The sequence below is a fragment of the Lytechinus variegatus genome, chromosome 8 (genome assembly GCF_018143015.1).
Source record: "Lytechinus variegatus isolate NC3 chromosome 8, Lvar_3.0, whole genome shotgun sequence".
Classification (NCBI taxonomy): domain Eukaryota; kingdom Metazoa; phylum Echinodermata; class Echinoidea; order Temnopleuroida; family Toxopneustidae; genus Lytechinus; species Lytechinus variegatus.
The window spans coordinates 8,802,478-8,827,126 of NC_054747.1; the positions used below are offsets into that span (position 1 = coordinate 8,802,478).

General features: G+C 37.9%; 1 protein-coding gene across 1 annotated transcript in view; it reads left to right on the forward strand.

The window, feature by feature from the left end:
• Positions 1-12,760, forward strand: part of LOC121420625 — a 32,818-nt gene extending 20,058 nt beyond the window's left edge. The window contains exons 7-8 of the mRNA XM_041615289.1: positions 2,463-2,520; positions 12,466-12,760. Coding sequence (XP_041471223.1) covers positions 2,463-2,520; positions 12,466-12,760 — 353 coding nt within the window. The remainder of the gene's footprint in view (positions 1-2,462; positions 2,521-12,465) is intronic.
• The last annotated feature ends 11,889 nt before the right edge of the window (positions 12,761-24,649 follow it).

Below are 24,649 nucleotides of genomic sequence, written 5' to 3' on the forward strand. Positions count from 1 at the left end.
AAAAAATAGAGAGAGGGCCGGGGGGCACGGAACGGGAGATGAAGAAGAGAGAGAGAGAGCATAACCCACTTGTCTGCGCAGTGTTGTAGTACATTTTTTTCGATTAAAAGCGCCTCGTATGAAATTGAACCCTCTCCCCCTGCGTAAGCTACTGATTGAATAGAAGGGAAAAAAGTAAAGGGAAAATAGAGGAGAGAGAGAATACAAGTAGAGGTTGACTAGAGGTAAGGGGATTAGAGAAAGTAGAGGGGATGGCATTCATGACAATAACAATAATATTTTTCAATCGAATTAAACTATTTTTTTTTATTCTTTACATGTAAAATATTCAAATGTTTACATAATATCAATGATAACAATTATAAACATTACTATCAACACTAACAATGATAATAACAAATAATAAAAGAAAATATAACAATCGGATAATAAAAAAAATAATAATATTGATAATAATAACAACAATGGTTAAGATTATGAATATAATAATGATAAGACAACGAAAAAGATAAAATAAAAAAGCAGACGAAACAGAAAAAAAGATGAAGGGAGAAGATAATGGTGATCATGGGGGATGGGGTGGGGTAACTTAAATAATTGGATGATAAATGATAAATAATCTTCATAATAATTGTCGTATACCACCTTTATTAGAAATTATTACTTGTATGCATATAACGATATTTTGAAGATTCATGTTTTGGGGGGCATACTTTTAAAAGGAAATATAATATTCTTCATTTATTTTCATTTTTTCATGAAGAGAAAAACAGAGAGAACAAAATTAAGCAAAATAGGACGACGGGAGTAAAAGAATGAGAATAGGTATAAAGAGAAGATAAGACGACGAAGAAAAAAGGCGAAAAAAAGAAGCACAAGCAAATTCATAACAAGAATAAATAGAAGGGAAATAGAAAGAGAAAACTTAGGAGATGGAGGAGGTGTAGGATTACACAATTATCAGTGAAGAAGAAGAAGGAGGAGAAAATGAAAAGGGAGCATTATAAAAAAGGAAGAAAAAAAAACAAGGAGGATTTCATTTGCAAGAGGAAACAAAGCAAGACTATATCAAGGGAGAAGGGGGGGGGGGGGTCTATAAATAGGAAGTATAAGAACAAAAAGATGAGACAGAGATCGAACAAAAGAAGAAAGGAAATGAGGATGATAAGATAAGAAGAATATCGAAAAAGAAGAATATGAGAAGAAAAGAAATGAGAATAATAATTTTGATAATAATAAGAAGATCGAAAAAGAAGAAAAGGAAGAAGAAAGGAAGGGAGAATATTATGATAATAGTAACATTATGAGAATATTATGATAATAGTAATATCGAAAAAGAAGAAGTCCAAGAAGAACTTCAAAACCCACATCACCAACAATACATTCTCAAAGAAGTCACTCTGTACGGACATAATTATAGCACTGGAGCGACAGGTGAGCTCTGAACTCCGTGCAGCCAAAATAGGAAATGAACTACGCATGCGCGAAAACTATCGATCGATCAATTCACCCATCGTGGATCGCACACACGCTTTTGTAATCAACGATCCAGCTCGCACGCACGGAACAATGGAGCTGTTCGAACTTGACATGGCCGGCTGATTAATCTCGTTTGGGGTGTTAGAACCTATTCTACTATGCCGTCGCGAACGGGTTAAAGTGTGTTTACATTTTATTTTTCATTTAATACTTGTTTCTCCACACTTTTCCCAAGCTTGACAATGATTACCAAATTAAAATCAAACCTAAGCCATTACAGCTCATTGTAAAGCAAATATCGTCTTGATGGCCTCGGTGTGTGGGGGAGTTGGGTGGGGCGCAATGCACTCTTCGAAGTGTTCTGGGCAAGGAAACAAGTTTAAAAAGGTAAAAGATATCTTCAAATCAATTCTGCTAGCTGAATTACATGTTTTCTTCATGATTAAGGTCTACTTTTATTTGCATAACTATTTCAAAGTTCTGCGCAAATCATTTTTCACTAACTTTTCAAAAGTAAGTAGTGCTCACTCAAGCGGAAATATTTTTCGACAGTTATATCGTCATTTGCTTGGATCTGTACCAATGTTGAAATGTGAAAAAATATTCCAGATATTACAAATGTATAATTTTACAGGATTTTTTCAAAGTGTAAACTTTTTTTGATACGCACTGTATAATCTTTAATTGATAAACGATGTCGATTGGAAGACTTAACTTATCACTGCAGTACGCATTCTCATCGCATCGGTTAATTGCTCTACACGTATTCGCCTAACTCTAGCCAGTATAAAGACATCTGTTGTGAAAAGTGCCCATTTTACAATAGATATACGGAAAGAGAGGAAGAGAATGGGTGGGGAAGGACTCCGAAGGAGGACTACTTTGGTATGTACAATATCATATCTTTCAATATAAAGGGGAAATAAACCCCAAATTTCATTGAAATGTTTAGTGATTATCCACTTTTCTCCCATTTTTTGTAGGACAACTAGAAGGTGCTACAGGTCAAACGCCACTTCAACAAATGGAAGCAATTCCACAGTAAGTTGTGATCTTTTATTTCCATTATAATAGTACTATCATACCTATACGTTTTTCATGAGGTTCTTAGATTTCATTTAGACAAAAACATCGATACGCTCACATTTAAACCCCAAACAAGAGGGAATGAAACCACTTCAAATGATAATTCACAAGCTCGGTCAGCATAACAACAACACGCTCATTTGGCATTATACCCCATAGTAGACTTGTTAACTGTAAAAAAAAGGGGTGAACGCTGCATTTTTGAGTACAAATGTCCCACTTGGCACAAATGTTCCTTGAGTCAAAAGAAAAAAGATTCATCCAAAGAGACACGCTGTATCTATGCAAATAAGCAAGTAATTTGCATAAATTTACATATTATGTCGATATGTAAAAACAAGTAATTCAGAATATATATTTCACCAGAACTGCCCTAAAATTGGAAATAAAGACTTAGGGTAAGACAGGGAAGAATATTGTCATAAAATAATTGGGATATCCATGTTTATTATTACCTAATTTACATAAATTATGCAAATTATAATTTAAAACAGAGTATTTTTTAAGAATCCTGAACTGTTTTATAATAACAGCAATTAATACAAAATGTCAACATTCTACATGAAAGAAAATATATTAGCGAAAGCATCGATATGCTTCATGACAGTATTAGTGTCTTAATTTGCTTAGAAAGAGGGCAAATATGTCAAAATGTATGACGTGATATTGCGCTAAAACGAGACCAAAACAACCTCTATGTCACAGTCACGAATCGGACAATAAAGCGATCAATGGTATGTCATTCGAGATAACACAATCTCAACACAATAGCTTCCATCGGCTTCTCGTATCGCTTTTGTTGGTGTGTCTGCCACACCGTAATCTATGATACATACGGGCAAAATGCATTTCGGTATCGGTAAAACACTATTAATTTTGTTTTATTTGTTTCTCTTGGAAAATTTACTGGAGACATTGCTTTGCAGGTTACTGCTTAAATGAAGCTTTGGCACATGAATCATGACGAATGTACCCCACCTCAATCCATATTTTAACTTTGTTAAAGTACTGTATTTTGGAGACCCCGAAGTGGAAAAAACCAAGTTTGACTTGTATTATCCACTTGGAAAAGACAGATATATGAGACATCAGTTAACATGTTTCCTGAAGATAGTTTATTTTTGTTTATTTAAGCCCACGGGAGCCCTCCGAATTTACTCCATCCCCTCTCTGTATTTCGACACTAAATAAAAAAAATAGTCGTGTTTAAAAGCCACCGGCAAGGCAAATTGCGTTTTTGGTATAATAAAGCAACTTTTATATCTATATTTTATATTTATCTATATTAATATTATTGTTGTTATTATTATTATCATTATTATTATTATTCTGCAGTTTGTAATAATGCTCTAGCACAGTAAAGGCTATAACCCAACAGGAGCATTCCAAGGATACCCTTTTACCTTTTTGGTTTTATGTATTCCAAAATAGTTTACTCTCTTAAGAACTCTTAAAATATTACTTTTGTTTGTGTTGATATCTTGGAATAGATTGAGGAGAAAATACTCTACAATTGACATGTAGAGCTGTAGTACTTTGAAAAAAGAAGCCACACGTAAGCTCTATAATACTCAAAACTGATGTCCCATACATCTGTGTTTTTCAAGTTGATAGTACAAGTCAAACTGGTTATGTAAAGTAGCGGGAATGCCGGGGAGATGCAGTTTTGCCACTTTGGGGTCTCCAAAAGATATATATTTTAACAAAGTTCATATATGGATTGAGGTTAGGTACGTCCGTCATGATTCATGTGCCAGAGCTTCATTAAAGCAGTAACCTGCAAAGCAATGTCTCCTGTAAATTTTCCAAGAGAAACAAATTAGAAACAAATAAAACAAAATTAGTGTTTTACCGATACCGAAATGCATTTTGCCTGTATGTATCATAGATTACGGTGTGGCTGACACACCAACAAAAGCGATACGAGAAGCCGATGGAAGCTATTGTGTTGAGATTGTATTATCTCGAATGACATAACATTGATCGCTTTATTGTCCGATTCGTGAGTGTGACTGTGACATAGAGGTTGTTTTGGTCTCGTTTTAGCGCAATATCACGTCATACATTTTGACATATTTGCCCTCTTTCTAAGCAAATTAAGACACTAATACTGTCATGAAGCATGTCGATGTTTTCGCTAATATATTCTGTTTCATGTAGAATGTTGACATTTTGTATTAATTGCTGTTATTTATAAAACAGTTCAGGATTCTTGAAAAAATACTCTGTTTTAAATTATAATTTGCATAATTTATGTAAATTAGGTAATAATAAACATGGATATCCCAATTATTTTATGACAATTTTCTTCCCTGTCTTACCCTAAGTCTTTATTTCCAATTTTAGGGCAGTTCTGGTGAAATATATATTCTCAATTACTTGTTTATACTATATCAACATAATATGCAAATTTGTGAAAATTACTTGCTTATTTGCATAGATAAAGCGTGTCTCTTTGGATGAATCTTTTTCTTTTGACTCAAGGAACATTTGTGCCAAATGGGACATTTGTACTAAAAAATGCAGCGTTCAACCTCTTAACAAGTCTACTACAATTCAAAATCGCCACCACACCCTACACACAATAAAACAATAGCACAGCTAACAAGCACAGTCATCATCACACACCCAACACTCCATCAGCACTACATTCCCACGCAATGTCAATCATCAACACATCCACACACACACAATCATCACACCTACTCATGCTTAATCACCATCACATCCACACATGCAAATTCACCATCACATCCGCACACACTCAATCATCATGACACCCTAACATGCTCAATTATCATCACACCCTCACACTCTCAATCATCATCACACCCACACATGCTCAATCACCATCACACCCTCACATGCTCAATCATCATCACACCCACACATGCTCAATCATCATCACACCCTCACATGCTCAATCATCATCACACCCTCACATGCTCAATCATCATCACACCCTACACGTGCTCAATCACCATCACACCCACACATGCTCAATCATCATTACACCCACACATGCTTAATCATCATCACACCCTCACATGCTCAATCATCATCACACCCACACATGCTCAATCATCATCACACCCACACATGCTCAATCATCACTGCACCCACACATGCTCAATCATCATCACACCCACACATGCTTAATCATCATCACACCCACACATGCTCAATCATCATCACACCCACACATGCTCAATCATCATCACACCCACACATGCTCAATCATCATCACACCCACACATGCTTAATCATCATCACACCCTCACATGCTCAATCATCATCACACCCACACATGCTCAATCATCATCACACCCACACATGCTCAATCATCATCACACCCTCACATGCTCAATCATCACTGCACCCTCACATGCTCAATCATCATCACACCCACACATGCTCAATCATCATCACACCCACACATGCTCAATCATCATTACACCCACACATGCTTAATCATCATCACACCCACACATGCTCAATCATCATCACACCCTACACGTGCTCAATCATCATTACACCCACACATGCTCAATCATCATCACACCCTCACATGCTCAATCATCATCACACCCTCACATGCTCAATCATCATTACACCCACACATGCTTAATCATCATCACACCCTCACAAGCTAAATCATCATCACACCCTACACATGCTCAATCATCATCACACCCTACACGTGCTCAATCATCATCACACCCTCACACGCTCAATCATCATCACACCCTCACATGCTCAATCATCATCACACCCTCACATGCTCAATCATCATCACACCCACACATGCTCAATCATCATCACACCCACACATGCTCAATCATCATCACACCCTACACGTGCTCAATCATCATCACACCCACACATGCTCAATCATCATCACACCCTCACATGCTCAATCATCATCACACCCACACATGCTTAATCATCATCACACCCTCACATGCTCAATCATCATCACACCCTCACACGCTCAATCATCATCACACCCTCACATGCTCAATCATCATCACACCCTCACATGCTCAATCATCATTACACCCACACATGCTTAATCATCATCACACCCACACATGCTCAATCATCATCACACCCACACATGCTTAATCATCATCACACCCACACATGCTCAATCATCATCACATCCACACATGCTCAATCATCATCACACCCTGACATGCTCCATCATCATCACACCCAAACCCAAGCTTAATCATCATCACACCCTATACACGCTCAATCATCATCACACCCACACACGTTCAATCATCATCACATCCACACATGCTCACTATTCCCACACCCACACATGCTCAATCATCATGACACCCACATATGGACATGCATCAGCACAGCCCGCACTCGCTCCATCACCATCACACCCCGCACATGCTGAATCATCACACCCACACACTCTCAATCATCATCACATCCTCACATGCTCAATCATCAACACACCCTCAAATACTCAATCATCATCACACCCACCCATGCTCAATCATCATCATACCCTCACATGCTCAATCATCATCACACCCATATATGTTCAATCATCATGACACCCACATACGGTCGTGCATCATCACAGCCCGTACTCGCTAAATCACGATCACACCCCACATATGCTCAATCATAATTTCACCCTCACATGCTGAGTCATCATCACACCCTCACATGCTCAATCATCATCACACCCTCACATGCTCAATCATCATCACACCCTACACATGCTCAATCATCATCACACCCACACATGCTCAATCATCATCACACCCACACACGCTCAATCATCATCACACCCACACATGCTCAATCATCATCACACCCACACACTCTCAATCATCATCACACCCACACATGCTCAATCATCATCACACCCAAACATGCTCAATCATCATCACACCCTCACATGCTCAATCATCATCACACCCTCACATGCTCAATCATCATCACACCTACACATGCTCAATCATCATCACACCCTCACATGCTCAATCATCATCACACCCTCACATGCTCAATCATCCTCACATGCTCAATCTCCATCAAATCCTACACATGCTCAATCATCATCACACCCACACATGCTCAATCATCATCACACCCTCACATGCTCAATCATCATTACACCCACACATGCTCAATCATCATAACACCCACACATGCTCAATCATCATCACACCCTCACATGCTCAATCATCATCACACCCACACACGCTCAATCATCATCACACCCACACATGCTCAATCATCATTACACCCACACATGCTCAATCATCATCACACCCTCACATGCTCAATCATCATCACACCCTCACACGCTCAATCATCATTACACCCACACATGCTCAATCATCATCACACCCTACACATGCTCAATCATCATCACACCCTCACATGCTCAATCATCATCACACCCTCACATGCTCAATCATCATCACACCCACACATGCTCAATCATCATCACACCCACACATGCTCAATCATCATTACACCCACACACGCAAAATCATCATCACACCCACACACTCTCAATCATCATCACACCCTCACATGCTCAATCATCATCACACCCTCACACGCTCAATCATCATCACACCCACACATGCTCAATCACCATCACACCCTCACATGCTCAATCATCATCACACCCACACATGCTCAATCATCATCACACCCTCACATGCTCAATCATTACTGCACCCTCACATGCTCAATCATCATCACACCCTACACGTGCTCAATCACCATCACACCCACACATGCTCAATCATCATTACACCCACACATGCTCAATCATCATCACACCCTCACATGCTCAATCATCATCACACCCACACATGCTCAATCATCATCACACCCACACATGCTCAATCATCACTGCACCCACACATGCTCAATCATCATCACACCCACACATGCTCAATCATCATCACACCCACACATGCTCAATCATCATCACACCCACACATGCTCAATCATCATCACACCCACACATGCTCAATCATCATCACACCCACACATGCTTAATCATCATCACACCCTCACATGCTCAATCATCATCACATCCACACATGCTCAATCATCATCACACCCACACATGCTCAATCATCATCACACCCTCACATGCTCAATCATCACTACACCCTCACATGCTCAATCATCATCACACCCACACATGCTCAATCATCATCACATCCACACATGCTCAATCATCATTACACCCACACATGCTTAATCATCATCACACCCACACATGCTCAATCATCATCACACCCTACACGTGCTCAATCATCATTACACCCACACATGCTCAATCATCATCACACCCTCACATGCTCAATCATCATCACACCCTCACATGCTCAATCATCATTACACCCACACATGCTCAATCATCATCACACCCTCACACGCTAAATCATCATCACACCCTACACATGCTCAATCATCATCACACCCTACACGTGCTCAATCATCATCACACCCTCACACGCTCAATCATCATCACACCCTCACATGCTCAATCATCATCACACCCTCACATGCTCAATCATCATCACACCCACACATGCTCAATCATCATCACACCCACACATGCTCAATCATCATCACACCCTACACGTGCTCAATCATCATCACACCCACACATGCTCAATCATCATCACACCCTCACATGCTCAATCATCATCACACCCACACATGCTTAATCATCATCACACCCTCACATGCTCAATCATCATCACACCCTCACACGCTCAATCATCATCACACCCTCACATGCTCAATCATCATCACACCCTCACATGCTCAATCATCATTACACCCACACATGCTTAATCATCATCACACCCACACATGCTCAATCATCATCACACCCACACATGCTCAATCATCATCACATCCACACATGCTCAATCGTCATCACACCCTGACATGCTCCATCATCATCACACCCAAACCCAAGCTTAATCATCATCACACCCTATACACGCTCAATCATCATCACACCCACACACGTTCAGTCATCATCACATCCACACATGCTCACTATTCCCACACCCACACATGCTCAATCATCATGACACCCACATATGGACATGCATCAGCACAGCCCGCACTCGCTCCATCACCATCACACCCCGCACATGCTGAATCATCACACCCACACACTCTCAATCATCATCACATCCTCACATGCTCAATCATCAACACACTCTCAAATACTCAATGATCATCACACCCACCCATGCTCAATCATCATCATACCCTCACATGCTCAATCATCATCACACCCATATATGTTCAATCATCATGACACCCACATACGGTCGTGCATCATCACAGCCCGTACTCGCTAAATCACGATCACACCCCACATATGCTCAATCATAATTTCACCCTCACATGCTTAGTCATCATCACACCCTCACATGCTCAATCATCATCACACCCTCACATGCTCAATCATCATCACACCCTACACATGCTCAATCATCATCACACCCACACATGCTCAATCATCATCACACCCACACACGCTCAATCATCATCACACCCACACATTCTCAATCATCATCACACCCACACACTCTCAATCATCATCACACCCACACATGCTCAATCATCATCACACCCACACATGCTCAATCATCATCACACCCTCACATGCTCAATCATCATCACACCCTCACATGCTCAATCATCATCACACCTACACATGCTCAATCATCATCACACCCTCACATGCTCAATCATCATCACACCCTCACATGCTCAATCATCCTCACATGCTCAATCTCCATCAAATCCTACACATGCTCAATCATCATCACACCCACACATGCTCAATCATCATCACACCCTCACATGCTCAATCATCATTACACCCACACATGCTCAATCATCATCACACCCACACATGCTCAATCATCATCACACCCTCACATGCTCAATCATCATCACACCCACACACGCTCAATCATCATCACACCCACACATGCTCAATCATCATTACACCCACACATGCTCAATCATCATCACACCCTCACATGCTCAATCATCATCACACCCTCACACGCTCAATCATCATTACACCCACACATGCTCAATCATCATCACACCCTACACATGCTCAATCATCATCACACCCTCACATGCTCAATCATCATTACACCCTCACATGCTCAATCATCATCACACCCACACATGCTCAATCATCATCACACCCACACATGCTCAATCATCATTACACCCACACACGCTCAATCATCATCACACCCACACACTCTCAATCATCATCACACCCTCACATGCTCAATCATCATCACACCCTCACATGCTCAATCATCATTACACCCACACATGCTCAATCATCATCACACCCACACATGCTCAATCATCATCACACCCTCACATGCTCAATCATCATCACACCCTCACATGCTCAATCATCATCACACCCACACATGCTCAATCATCATCACACCCACACATGCTCAATCATCATTACACCCACACATGCTCAATCATCATCACACCCTCACATGCTCAATCATCATCACACCCACACACTCTCAATCATCATCACACCCTCACACGCTCAATCATCATTACACCCACACATGCTCAATCATCATCACACCCTACACATGCTCAATCATCATCACACCCTCACATGCTCAATCATCATCACACCCTCACATGCTCAATCATCATCACACCCACACACGCTCAATCATCATCACACCCACACATGCTCAATCATCATTACACCCACACATGCTCAATCATCATCACACCCTCACATGCTCAATCATCATCACACCCTCACACGCTCAATCATCATTACACCCACACATGCTCAATCATCATCACACCCTACACATGCTCAATCATCATCACACCCTCACATGCTCAATCATCATCACACCCTCACATGCTCAATCATCATCACACCCTCACATGCTCAATCATCATTACACCCACACATGCTCAATCATCATTACACCCACACATGCTCAATCATCATCACACCCACACATGCTCAATCATCATTACACCCTCACATGCTCAATCATCATCACACCCTCACATGCTTAATCATCATCACACCCTCACATGCTCAATCATCATCACACCCTCACATGCTCAATCATCATCACACCCTCACATGCTCAATCATCATCACACCCTCACATGCTTAATCATCATCACACCCTCACATGCTCAATCATCATCACACCCACACATGCTCAATCATCATCACACCCACACACGCTCAATCATCATCACACCCTCACACGCTCAATCATCATCACACCCACACATGCTCAATCATCATCACACCCTCACATGCTCAATCATCATCACACCCACACATGCTCAATCATCATCACACCCACACATGCTCAATCATCATCACACCCTCACATGCTCAATCATCTTGACACCCTCACATGCTCAATCATCATTACACCCACACATGCTCCATTATCATCACATCGAAACATGCTCAATTGTCATCACACCTCACATGCTCAATCATCATCACACCCTCACATGCTCAATCATCATCACACCCACACATGCTCAATCATCATTACACCCACACATGCTCAATCATCATCACACCCACACACTCTCAATCATCATCACACCCTCACATGCTCAATCATCATCACACCCTCACATGCTCTATTGTTCTCATCTACTGACTCAAATCAACATTTTTCTCGGATTGAATTGACTTTTAAGAAGTAAAATGGAGCATATATGTAATGATATGACTAGAAATTATTTGGGAGTTGAAAGGCAGTAATAGAAGAAACTAGCAGTCTTTTAGAAGTTATACTCTGTATTCATTTCAAATATATAATCTAGGATGAATCCTGCTCGAAAGAAGGACTTTGATGACAACATTAAAACCGTTGCAAAAAAAGTTACCTCACGTCAAGATATAGATGATCTGGGAAAGGCTCTTGGCTTTGGACCAGAGGATATCAACCGTTACGTTGAGGAAAACAACAAAGGACCGGGTGTGTCGTACATGGGAACTCTTTCCATGCTCCGAGATTGGAGTAAGAAGCAAACAAATGATAAAGACCGGAAAGCCTTGCGGACTGCTCTAGAAAAGGCTGATCAAATCCGTCTCGCTGATAAACTATTTAGTGAATAATTTAATGGAACTCATGAGTTTTGCGAACTATGAACTATGTTGTTAAACGGAGTATTGGATAGAGGGAGTCAGTTGGCAGGTCCTCAAAAAGTAGCTTCTTTTATCCTCGTGATATTCACGATTAGAGGGTGTTCGCATTATTTTCATGCAGCCGAAGTTGTTGTTTTACACTTAATTTCTGTTTGAGCACAAATTATCTTGAAATTATGATAAAGCTGAAGATCTAAGCTTTGATATGATATTGGTTTTATACGAAGAATTATTCTAGATGGGTGAGCAGCCTCTTTTTCATAGGCCAAGTACATTTCGCATCTAATAAAACAAGAATACTTCACTCTGATTGGTCATAGAGACCACACTCCCAAGCAAATTTCTACATCGGACATCTGCAAGATCACACTTACGATGTGGTTATCTCTTCGAATTACTCGCGCCTGTTGTTTTGAAAACATTATTCAGCCAATCAAAACTCTGGATTTTATGCTACTCAGAAATTCCAGAAATCCCAGAAATCTGCTATATTATCTTGATGGAAAAGTTAGGTGCTGACCCATCTAAAAGGTGCCACATACAGAGGAAGAAATTTCAGTTTGAGTCATCTATTCAGGCCTGAAAATCACTTATTAAATGATTTTATTAAAAAAACGACCAATAAGAGTAACATTTGCCCTTTCCTATGGTACAAGAATAATCAGTTTTATTTGAATAGAAAGTGGTTAAATTTGTTGAGATTTGAAGTATCACGGTTCACGAGATTGTGCAGGAATATCTTGCTCATTAGCTTACGAGCATAGGGAAAGAAACAGGTAGAATGAGAGAAAGACAAACAAGAGGATGAGTTTAATATGACGTTTGTAGCTGAGAAGGGGTGTGCGAACATGCACGGATGAGGATGTGTCTGAGTGTGTGTAAAATCAAATGTTATTGATTCGTTGCGTTTATGGGAGTGGGGGTGTGTGTTTGTGTGCGTGTAAGGGCGTGCATATTTTAATTGACGCAGCTGATTGCAAGGTTTTTATTTGCATTTTATGTATTGTATCGTAGGGTCAATGCAGTTCATTGAAATAATCTGATCTGAAGTTTATCATGTTTATCAATATGTATTTGATTATGTCAACGAAATTCTTGGAAACTCATTAATTCATGATATATGTACCGTATTTGCAATAATAAATATAAATTTGTCATTATTATCTGATTTGGATATGTACTAAATTCGATAAAAGTAATAATATTGCGTTATTGATATAAACGACTTGTTATCAAAAGTACTACGCAGAGAGGCATTGAAAGTTGTCATAATTAATATTTTGTACTGTATTTATTGATTTTTCTGTACATAGTGAAATATACCACAAAGCATGTCAATCATGAAAATTGATAACAAAATAGAAAAGAGAAAAAAAAATAATTCTGCTCAATAGATCGAACTGCCTTTGTCCAAAAATCCCAGAAAAGCTGCATGCTTGTATGAGAGGCAAGCCCTGAAACTTAGTATTATTGTTATAATATAGTAAAACTTCAAATCTTATAATGCAATCTGTTTTTTTTTTCTTCAAATCAATTTATCCACCTGAAAATTAAATTTAAATTGATTTTTTTTCATCGTTAAAAACAAATAAAATATACATACAAAATGATACATGTGAAATTGACAAATACAAGTGGGAGGATTGCCCTACTCAGAAGTATCAATCATGGTGTTGCTGGTCTACGGATGGGTCTGCAGTTTCAATTTGCCTCCATTGCAATACCCTATACAGAGTCACATGTATGCACGTTGAAATTGTTCATCCGCGATTGCCACCCCCTCCCCCCCCCCCACCATCATTAAAAGAACTAAATGTTCTATCCCAAAAATGGCAAAGGGGTTCTATTTTTTATAACTTACAGCGGTTGAAATGAAATAACACAAGTCTTTCACAAAAATCAAGATGTTTGTTTTGTTTTAGATATTTCGTATCATTTCTATTATGCGTGAATTTGATGCTGTGTCTCAAATATGTCAATATGTATTAAACATGCTTTCCTACGTTACCCAAGTGAGTGAAACTTATTACATGAATAAGTAACTTGTTGAGTTATGCATTGTCTAGTAGGAATATTTCAGAATACATTCTAAGATTGGCCTGTACATAAAGCTTAGCATTTCTCTCACTGAATATGCTTTTATTTTCATACAGAAAAATATAATTTTTTTTTCAGCCTTGTATTCTTCATTATTTGTCATATATTCACGTTTATTTCTCTTTGTTATTTAAAAATTATCTCACGTTCTTGTTTTAGAATAATGATTCTGCTCATAAATGTATATATAATCTTGTTTTAGAATAATGATATGAAACACCTAAGAGGGATTAGTTGGCAATATATACATGTATATAGGTTATACATTCTACAATATTTGTGCTCCAGTCTTTCATAGCAGTTGTTATTCATAGAATACACGGAGAATTTGTAAAATTATCTTAGGCATTTGGATATATACACACAAATGCATGTCAAATATGTATTAACCAACACTTGAAGAGAGAAGATTGGCAAGGGGTGAAAAGAATGCAGAAAAATCAAATCATCCTCTGTGTAACAAGGTTATCTCGAAAAAAAATAAACCAACATTTTACTTCGTTCTAAAAACTTCAACAATTTAAAAAATAGAACACAAGATTTGAAAATAGTCAACTGCCTTTTCCGGTTGACATACTTTTACTAGAAAAGGCTTAGACTATGGTCACCTCTCCCCTCATACAGTAACTTTTGTCATCATCAAAATTGTGTGCAAAATGCCAGTCTCCTCTCCTTCAGTTCGTCTTTTTGTTTTAACGTACGATTCATATCATGTTATATTCAATTATTTATTTTACGATTTTTTACCTAAACTTTTTAAATGTGCGGTTTTTATAATGTTTTTACTGTGTCATTTTATTGTGCCTATAAAAGCTTGTAAACATAAATTTTCCAGCTTCAGCTCGTTTCATGTGCGGCAGCTATAAATATATTTGATAATCATAATAAATACCATTTGTAATTGAATTGAATGATTTTTTAGAAGGTATATGAAAATTGATAACGCATGAATTGTATTTTAACGATGCTTCAGGTATACACCTATTCATGGCCATTCGCAGCCGAGGGGGAGGCATGGGACAGTTGCCTCGATAAACTTATAGCTTATACTGAAAATCTCAAAATTCACAAAAAATGTGAACGAAATTTAATTTCACTGTAGGAAAAGCAGAAGTGCCACCCATCCGACAAGCCCGGTTGCTTTGCTGCCTCGCTCCCCAGTTTCTTTGAAAGTGTTTACGCACCCCCAACGCGGAAACATATCTGCGTACAACCATTGACCTATGCATCGTAAAGTGACTTTTTCTTATTGCAAGCTGCTCCCTTAAACAAAGAACAAATAACACGATGCATTCGGTAATGTTGAGATTTAATATAGATTTAATCGCTTTTGTTTGGATTTCACAGAGATGAAACAGTTCTAGACGTGTCTTCATGAATGTTCAATGAACGAACTAATAATGTAATATCCCAACTTATTCTCTTGTATTTCATTGTAAATAGGCTTATTCAAATTGTTACCTTCAAGAACTAACAAAATTGGAACGACAACCTTTTTAGTGCATTAGATATTCATTGATTCAACTTAATTCATTACAAGGGATGCATATTCACATATGTATGAACAAGTGAAACAATTATGTAATAGCGCAAGAAAAGGGAAAGTGGGGATGTGACATCAGCCCACCTAATGAATATTCTTGACGACGTACATATTATACAATTAATGCGCATTTATGAGTGTTTTATAACGATGCAGCACACTCGAGGGTATTTACAATTGTGCGAAAGCAAGAGGCGCTTGCGCCGAGTGCTTTTGCATAATATTGTGAATGCCCGAGAGTTGCTCGCATCGTCACTAACATCACGAATCTTAAAATGTGCATTAATTGTTTTATAAAACGGGTCAGCAAAATTAATTTTTCATGGAAATCTTGTTCAAATCCCTCCAACTTGTGTACGATCGCACATACGAAGAGATCACAAGACTGTCAATTATGACATCACAGGCGTATCTACTATGCGCGCCTAAGTAAGCGCATCAAAATCCTAGCCAGCCTCTTTTACTGAACGCGTATCAGTTTTTACGTGCTATTAGAACTAATGCATAATGCTGCACAAAAATTGCACAGTGCTGCACAAAAAAATGCACAGTGCTGCACGAAAAATGCACGACTGGAAGGCTGCGCATAATTAAAGCATGAACACGTGACCTGAATACGCACTCACCATTGGCTACATCCTTGAACCCGTTTTATAAAACTTTCTATACTGCATTGCTAAACTTCGTTATTTGTTTTCAGATTTTGATGAAATTGTCAGCATTTTTGCTCGGTGAATTTTTACTATGTAAATTTTGCTCAGTGAATTTAGTTAGATATAAATATTTTCACCCCAGAGTAACCCCTTTAACTGCATGTCAGCTCTGGTGAGCGTTTCATGAAAGGATTTGGAGGGTGTTTTATCAACCAAGTACCATTTTATCCAACCCGACAGTTGGCATAGGAACAGTGCTTCTCAGCCAATCAGAATCAAGGAAAGATGTCAGATCTGACTACTTTTCGGACATAAAATGTTGATGGAACGCTCCCAATGCATATCCTCTAGGAAGAAGATCTTGAGCTTTTTTGGTCGCGGTTGGGACTCAGCAAGTTTTTTTTACAAAAAAACCTAAAACTTCCTAAAAATCTAAGTCACATATTGGAATGTGGATATGAGTTGTACTGGGCATCTAGGGATTCAATTAATTATTTTTTTCAATCAATTTCAGATTGAGAGTTATGGGTGCAAGAGGCCCTTGTCATCATGATAAGAATTCAAATCTGTTTTAGTTTCACAATATCGATTGAAATCGGTTTTGATATTAATAGATATAAATGCATTGATTATATCTTATATTTTCTTTTGCATAAATGGGATATATATAATATAGTTGAAGATTTATGATAGCTATACTATACCCTACTTTTGTAAAAAGGCAGCAAGTACCCACAATGTGATTTTATGTATGATAAGAACATTTATTTGTCATTTATATCAACTATCAAGATCTCACCGCCGTGGCCCGGGTTCGACTTCCGGTATGGGACACAAATGCTTTTCACGGGTCGTGTGATCCAGTGGTTGGAGCGTGGGACTCATAACTGCAAGGTTGTGAGTTCGAATCCCAACTCTGCCATTGTCTCCACTTTCATAAAAGGCTCGAGAGTGATTTCTGTCGTCTATAACGTCAGCCACTATGACTGATTAACCTAGACGTAAAATGTTTCATAGGTAATTGGCTATTTACCATGCAGCTTGGTGTTTACCAGCAAAAATGCTGTCCTGCCGAGTTCCTACGGGAGTTACCACAAACAGAAACAGAAGATACCAGCCATACAAATTAGGTTGCGGCTTATAAAGAAAATATAAACTTGTGAACTGGAAACCCAATGTAGATTAACATTTAACGTGTTACCTTTGTCAAAGTATGATGTTATGTAGCGATATTCATTGATAATAATTTGTATTGGCTATGATGATTATCACGTGTGTAGTATATTGACAAATGATTTTATTTTGCACAACTGGTACCTTGCAAAATCACTGTACTGATAAAAGCATCTCTTAAATTCTGCCCCCCTCAGGCGTTGGTCACTTTTCAAATACGTTACTACAATGTATGGATATGAACGTCCCCGATCACATGATCATACTGATTTTCAAAATCATTAATTCATTTTGTTTGTAATTTATTGATCTGTATTCATCAAGATTATAGCTATTTGCGCAAATGAATTTTTAATACAATGTAAATGAATTAACAAATAAGATTTAAATAGAATGAGTGCACACGTTACATGTTTCATCGCAGTTGAGGTGTATGGTTACAGTGTCATTTCATCAGGCTTTAAAGTCTTTCTTTTATATTCTTTGAACAGAAATGGGGACAAATAAGAAAGTCGTGAAATAACTCCTTTTTTAAAGTATGATTGATAGAGATCGCACGCGTGATTAGATTTATATTGCCTTACGTGCATAACCTGTGAAACTTCTGAAGGAAAATCCTAACATTACTACCAGTGGCTTTTAAAAAGCACATCAAGGAAATGCATTTGATTGTTATTATTTTGTGTTTGAGTGTGTGTTTGTGAGTGGTTAACCAAAATTGGGAATGGTTAATGATAGATATACGGTAGCCTTAACGTTATTTCTTAAGTTATATTGATATTGTGCGCAGTTTATTCGTACTCATACTGATACGAACACATTTTATTTGAATGTATTTTATGTAAGTATCATACCTTCGTCAACATGTTTATTAATCACATATGCATCTAATTTTATTGCATCTTTGATGTGGTATTAATGCCAATAGCTTTGTTGTGGGGTTAAATGTTTATTCACACTCATATCAATATGAGTATAAATTGTAATTTATCATGTTTATACTATTAAGATGTACATGTATAACGTATTTCTACAACTGTTATACTTAAGAACGTTAGAGTTTTTTGTACTACTGTATTTTGAACCTTCTTTCATATATGGAAATAAACAGGGTGAATGAATGCAGCGTGAAATATGTTGTGCTTCGAGATTTAATGAAACAAATGATGAATATGAATAATGTCCAACTGAATAGAACGGGAGAACATGAGAGAAAGAGAGCTCACACGGATGATAGGTATGGTAAAAAAAACAACAACAACTAGAGAGGTAAGAGGAGACAGGCAGGGAGGAGTGACAGATCTAAAGAGAGAGAGAGGGCTTAAAAATACACGATTTTTTTTCTGCGACATCACTTCCTCATAACATCATTTGTTTATGTTTTTTTTCCTGACAAAATTTTAGCTAATACAGCTACATCAATTAATATGTTTATGTTTATGCAAGGATTCCACCATGAAAAGTTTCAGAAAAGTATGTAATTTATTACCATAAAATAAAAAATCGGAACATTTAATTTCAGGAGAAATTTTCAAGGTTAAATATTGAAAATTGTTATTAACCATAGCCTGTCAAGTATAGCAAACTCGCTCTATATATAGAAGTCAATAGCAAGATTTGGTGGTTAGGTGTAGGATAGGATTAGGATTTAGGGTAAGAATGTAGGATTATAGAATATGATAAAATGATAAGGATTAGAGTAAAGTCACCTTAATGACACAAATTAATATATTTTTTTTAATTGATTAAAACATACATGGGGCACACATGGGAACCATATAAAACACAGTATTGCTACTCTAATCCTCCTTGGTGTTATGTTGAATAGCAGTGGCGTACCTTGGGTCACGGCATGGGGGGGGGGGCACTAGCCAAAAATTTTGAGTCACTTAGTGAGCGCGCTCAATTGCCAGGTTTACTGACCTTAAATAGAGGTATTTTAAGGACTGTGCCATTAAACAATTATGTATCTCACTGATCAAATAGTGCGAGCGCGAATCGCGAGCTGAAAATTTGTTATATTCAGACGTAAAAAGGGACATAATAAGCAAATTTTTGTAATCATGATACGTACCTGCCCCGCTAAACAAACGATGTGAGCGCATGGCGCGAGCTGAAATTTTTGTATATATTGACCCCAAACGGGGACAGTTTAAGGACTATTTTTTAGGAATCAAATAAGAGTATACATATCTCACCATAATCAACCAATTTGAGTGCCAATGTAAGCTGATTGCTGATTTTGTTAGAATTACATCTAAACACATGAAACACTTTTTGCAGTCATTTTAATCATGATTAACGTACGCATCTCACGAATCAAATATTGTAAGCGCGAAGGACGAGCTGAAAATTTAGGAAATTCATACCCGAAGAGGAAAATTCTAAAGCTTGTTTGTAGAAATTCACTAAGACCATATGTATTTCATTAACCATATGATGTGAGCGCAAAGCGCGAGCTGAAAATTTTTGAGATCAGAAAAAGAGACATTTTGATTTTAGGAATTCATGAAGAGCAGACATATCTCACCAATTCATTAATGCGAACAAGAGCACGGACAGGAATTTTTTTATATGCAGACCTTAAAACGGGGCAATTAATGTAAGCAGTCGTGAAAAAGAAGCACTTGTCACTTTATAAAACAATACTAACTTGAAGTGCGAGGAAATATATTTGGATTATATTGACTTGAAAACCGGAGGATTATAAATCTCGTTAAACAGACAATGTGAGCACCAGGAACAATGAAGACACAGGCCCTGAGCAAAGTTTGTTTCATAAAGTTATGAAAAAATATTTCTTAATATATATATATATATATATATTATATAAATAGTGTACAATCTATTGTACAATATACTGGATTATATGTACGACAAATATAAAATTATCCCGAGTGCAGGTTTATTTCTCCGAGGCCGAAGGCCGAGGTGAAATAGGCATGCACGAGGGATAATTTTATATTTGGAGTTCATATAGTCCAGTAATATTGTATGATAGAACGTTCACTATTTATTATAGTAAATAGATCCCTCAATCTAAGCCCCCCATCATGGATTTTGCCATCCAAAACTCGAAAGTTATATTGTACATATGTACAATATAACTTTTTGAAGGGAGGTCACGTGGTACAAATCCAGCCAATCACAGCTCGTATTTTACTACCACTATTTACTATATATATATATATATATATATATATATATATATATATATATATAACATAATACAACATTAGAATGTACAATAATTTCTTCTTTCCCGCTACGTTTATTTTCCTTTCTCCCATTTTATCTCCATTTCCTCCGGTTTTTTTTTTTTTGGGGGGGGGCAGCCGATGGGGGGGTGGGCACGTGCCCCCATGCCGTAGTTACGCCACTGTTGAATAGGGAACAATGTTGACACATTAGGGTATGGTCTGTTAGGTACACAAAATTGGTGTCAGTTTTCACACCCCATCACTTTTTACAGTGTGTATATTTTTAGTGGTGTCCAGCAAAACGTACTGCAGTATGGTTTCTGTTGTAAAATGTTTCTCATCTATTCTTTTGTAACAAAATTGTTTGTTGTATCAAAACCATGGTAGGGCTCCGTTGTCAACGCGCTGTTTATGACAATTTTATTATAATTTTCAATAAGTGCAGCAGTGCTTGCCATTTTATTCATGCTTCTTACTCCCTGTGTGGTATACTCATTTATTTTAGCCTCGTACATGAGATGGTAGCTGCGTAGTGCAGGAATCATGTACTTTATTCGGTAATGTACCAAATGCAAGTTACCGGTCTCTGAGCGTCATGTTGATCACGGAGTGAAACGCTGGCTGAAATTGATAAGGTTTCTAGTTTTAAGACAGTTAATTGGTACTTGTCTGCGATGCCACCATTCTATGATTTACATATGAGAAAACACTGTAATACCTTTGTTGGTAATCAACTTAGGGAAGCTGACATTATTCATAATATTGTATAACAATGGGGCACAATAGCTCAGTCAGTAGTGCAGGGGTTTCTGATCCAGGGGACCCGGGTTCGATCCCACCTTGGTGCATTAGTGCCCGTTGGTGAGACATTTATCCTCATTACAAGGTCCTTCGGAAAGGACGTTAAGCCGTCAATCTTCTGGTTGCCTACAAACATTAATACTTTCTCAGCATTCAGGCAAGAGATCACAAACACCAAAATCAACAACACTTCTATGGTTAACATCTTTAGTAAAGACTGTAATAACACGGAAATGAATAAAATGTAAATCTCTAAATAACAATTACAAGAAGTTATGACAATTAAAATTTTCTAAACAGTAATTTCTATGTCTCAATCTGCAGTGGTCATATGGACGAGAGATAATCTATGACGTTACAAATGTTGTATTGTATTTTACTCTGTTTTGCAGGATTTAGTATATTGATCTCTTCGTCGTGTGGAATTATTGGAAATAAGGGATCTCTTCATTGAATCATAGAAGTATTAATATAATTTAATAGATTTTAAATTAAATTTTGAATATTAAGAAAATACATCTAAAAATTAGCATATGCATAACCAAATAACAACGATCCATTTGTTAGCCTAATTCAGTTAAACAGGAGCTCTTGTTCCTTAAACATGATCCCGTCTTAGTGTCATCTTTATCAGGAAATTCAATCGAAAAGTGCCTTAAATGAACAAAAAACCCACTTCTGCATTAGACAATCTGGCATTCTGTTTTTCGTGATTATATACCACGTAAAGGAAAGGCCCTTTATGTCGGAACTGCATGTTCGTTCTATGCCCAATATCATGTTATCGAAGTTAAAATTAATCCCCTGAGAGATAAAAACTGCACAATTACCCACCCCTCAAACATCGATCATATTTTTATTTTTAATGTATTCGGACTATAGTCCGAATACATTAAAAAAAATTCATTTTTCATTTTCATTTTGCTCGGGCGACAGGTGCTCCGCTAAACATTCTACACTAATAAAATTACCAACTTCAACTCTGGATTTTATGCTATACCATATCCTAAACCTAATCCTATAACATGAAGCCCTATTGCCAAAACAAAACCTATAATATCTTCGAAGAAATAAAGCCGGAACAATTGTCGCCGAAGGAACTGTTGTGTCACCGCATAAAGAAAAAATACCAGTCATTTTAATCTGTTTTAATATACGGTGTTAGTTAAACACATATCCATGTGCGTTTAGTTCAATATTGCGGCACTTTTGATTGCTACTTTAACCCTCCTTGGTGTTGGTGTTTTCTTAAAAGTATAGGGTATGATTTTGACGCATTAGGGTGTGGTATGTAAGATACACAAAATTGGTGTCAGTTTTAACACCCCATCAGTTTTACAGTGTGAAAATTTTAATTGGTGTCCAGCAAAACATACTGCAGTACGGTCTCTGTTGTAAAATGTTTCCTATCTATTCTTTTGAAACGAAATTGTTTGTTGTATCAAAACCATGGTAGGGCACCGTTGTCAACGCGATGTTTATGACAATGTTATTATAATTTTCAATAGGTGCAGCAGTGCTTGCCATTTTATTCAGTTTCTTCCTCCCTGTGGGGTATACTCATTTATTTTAGCCTCGTACATGAGATGGTAGCTGCGGAGTTCAGTAATCATGTACTTTATTTCGGTAATGTACCAAATGCAAGTTACCGGTCTCTGAGCGTCATGTTGATCACGAAGTGAAACGCTAGCTGGAATTGATGAGGTTTCTGGTTTTAAGACAGTTTATTGTTATTTGTCTGCGATGCCACCATTCTATGATTGACATATAAGGAAACGCTGTAATACCTTTGTTGGTAGTTAACTTAGGTAAGCTGTCGTCATAATATTGCCGTGACAGATTTATAACAAGGAGGCGCAATACCTAGCTCAGTCGGTAGAGCAGGGGTTTCTGATCCAGAGGACCCGGGTTCGATCCCAACTTGATGCGCTTGTGCCCGTTGGTATGACATTTAATCTCATTACAAGGTCCTTCGGAAAGGACCTTAAGCCGTCCATCTTCTGGTTGCCTTCAAACTTTCATACTTTCTCAGCAGTCAGGTAAGAGATCACAAACACCAAAATCAACAACACGGAATTTATTAAAATGCAAATGTCCCAAAGTTGTCAATTGAATTCAAAGTTTGTATTTGATTTCAGTTTTTGTTCTGCAAAGTAGGGCAGGGCATTAAGCTGCAATCAAAACATCCTTTTCCATAAACGAGGGGTGTTTGATGAGGATTCCCTAGTAAGGCGGATATATGTTGCTATTACTTGGCCTTGCCAATGAACTTCTATGGTTTACATTTTTAGTAAAGCCGTAATAGTTTTGCTGACAATTAACTTGGGTAAGCTGACGGCATTCACTATATTGCGCTAACGTTGTATCATGGAAATGAACAAATGCAAATTTT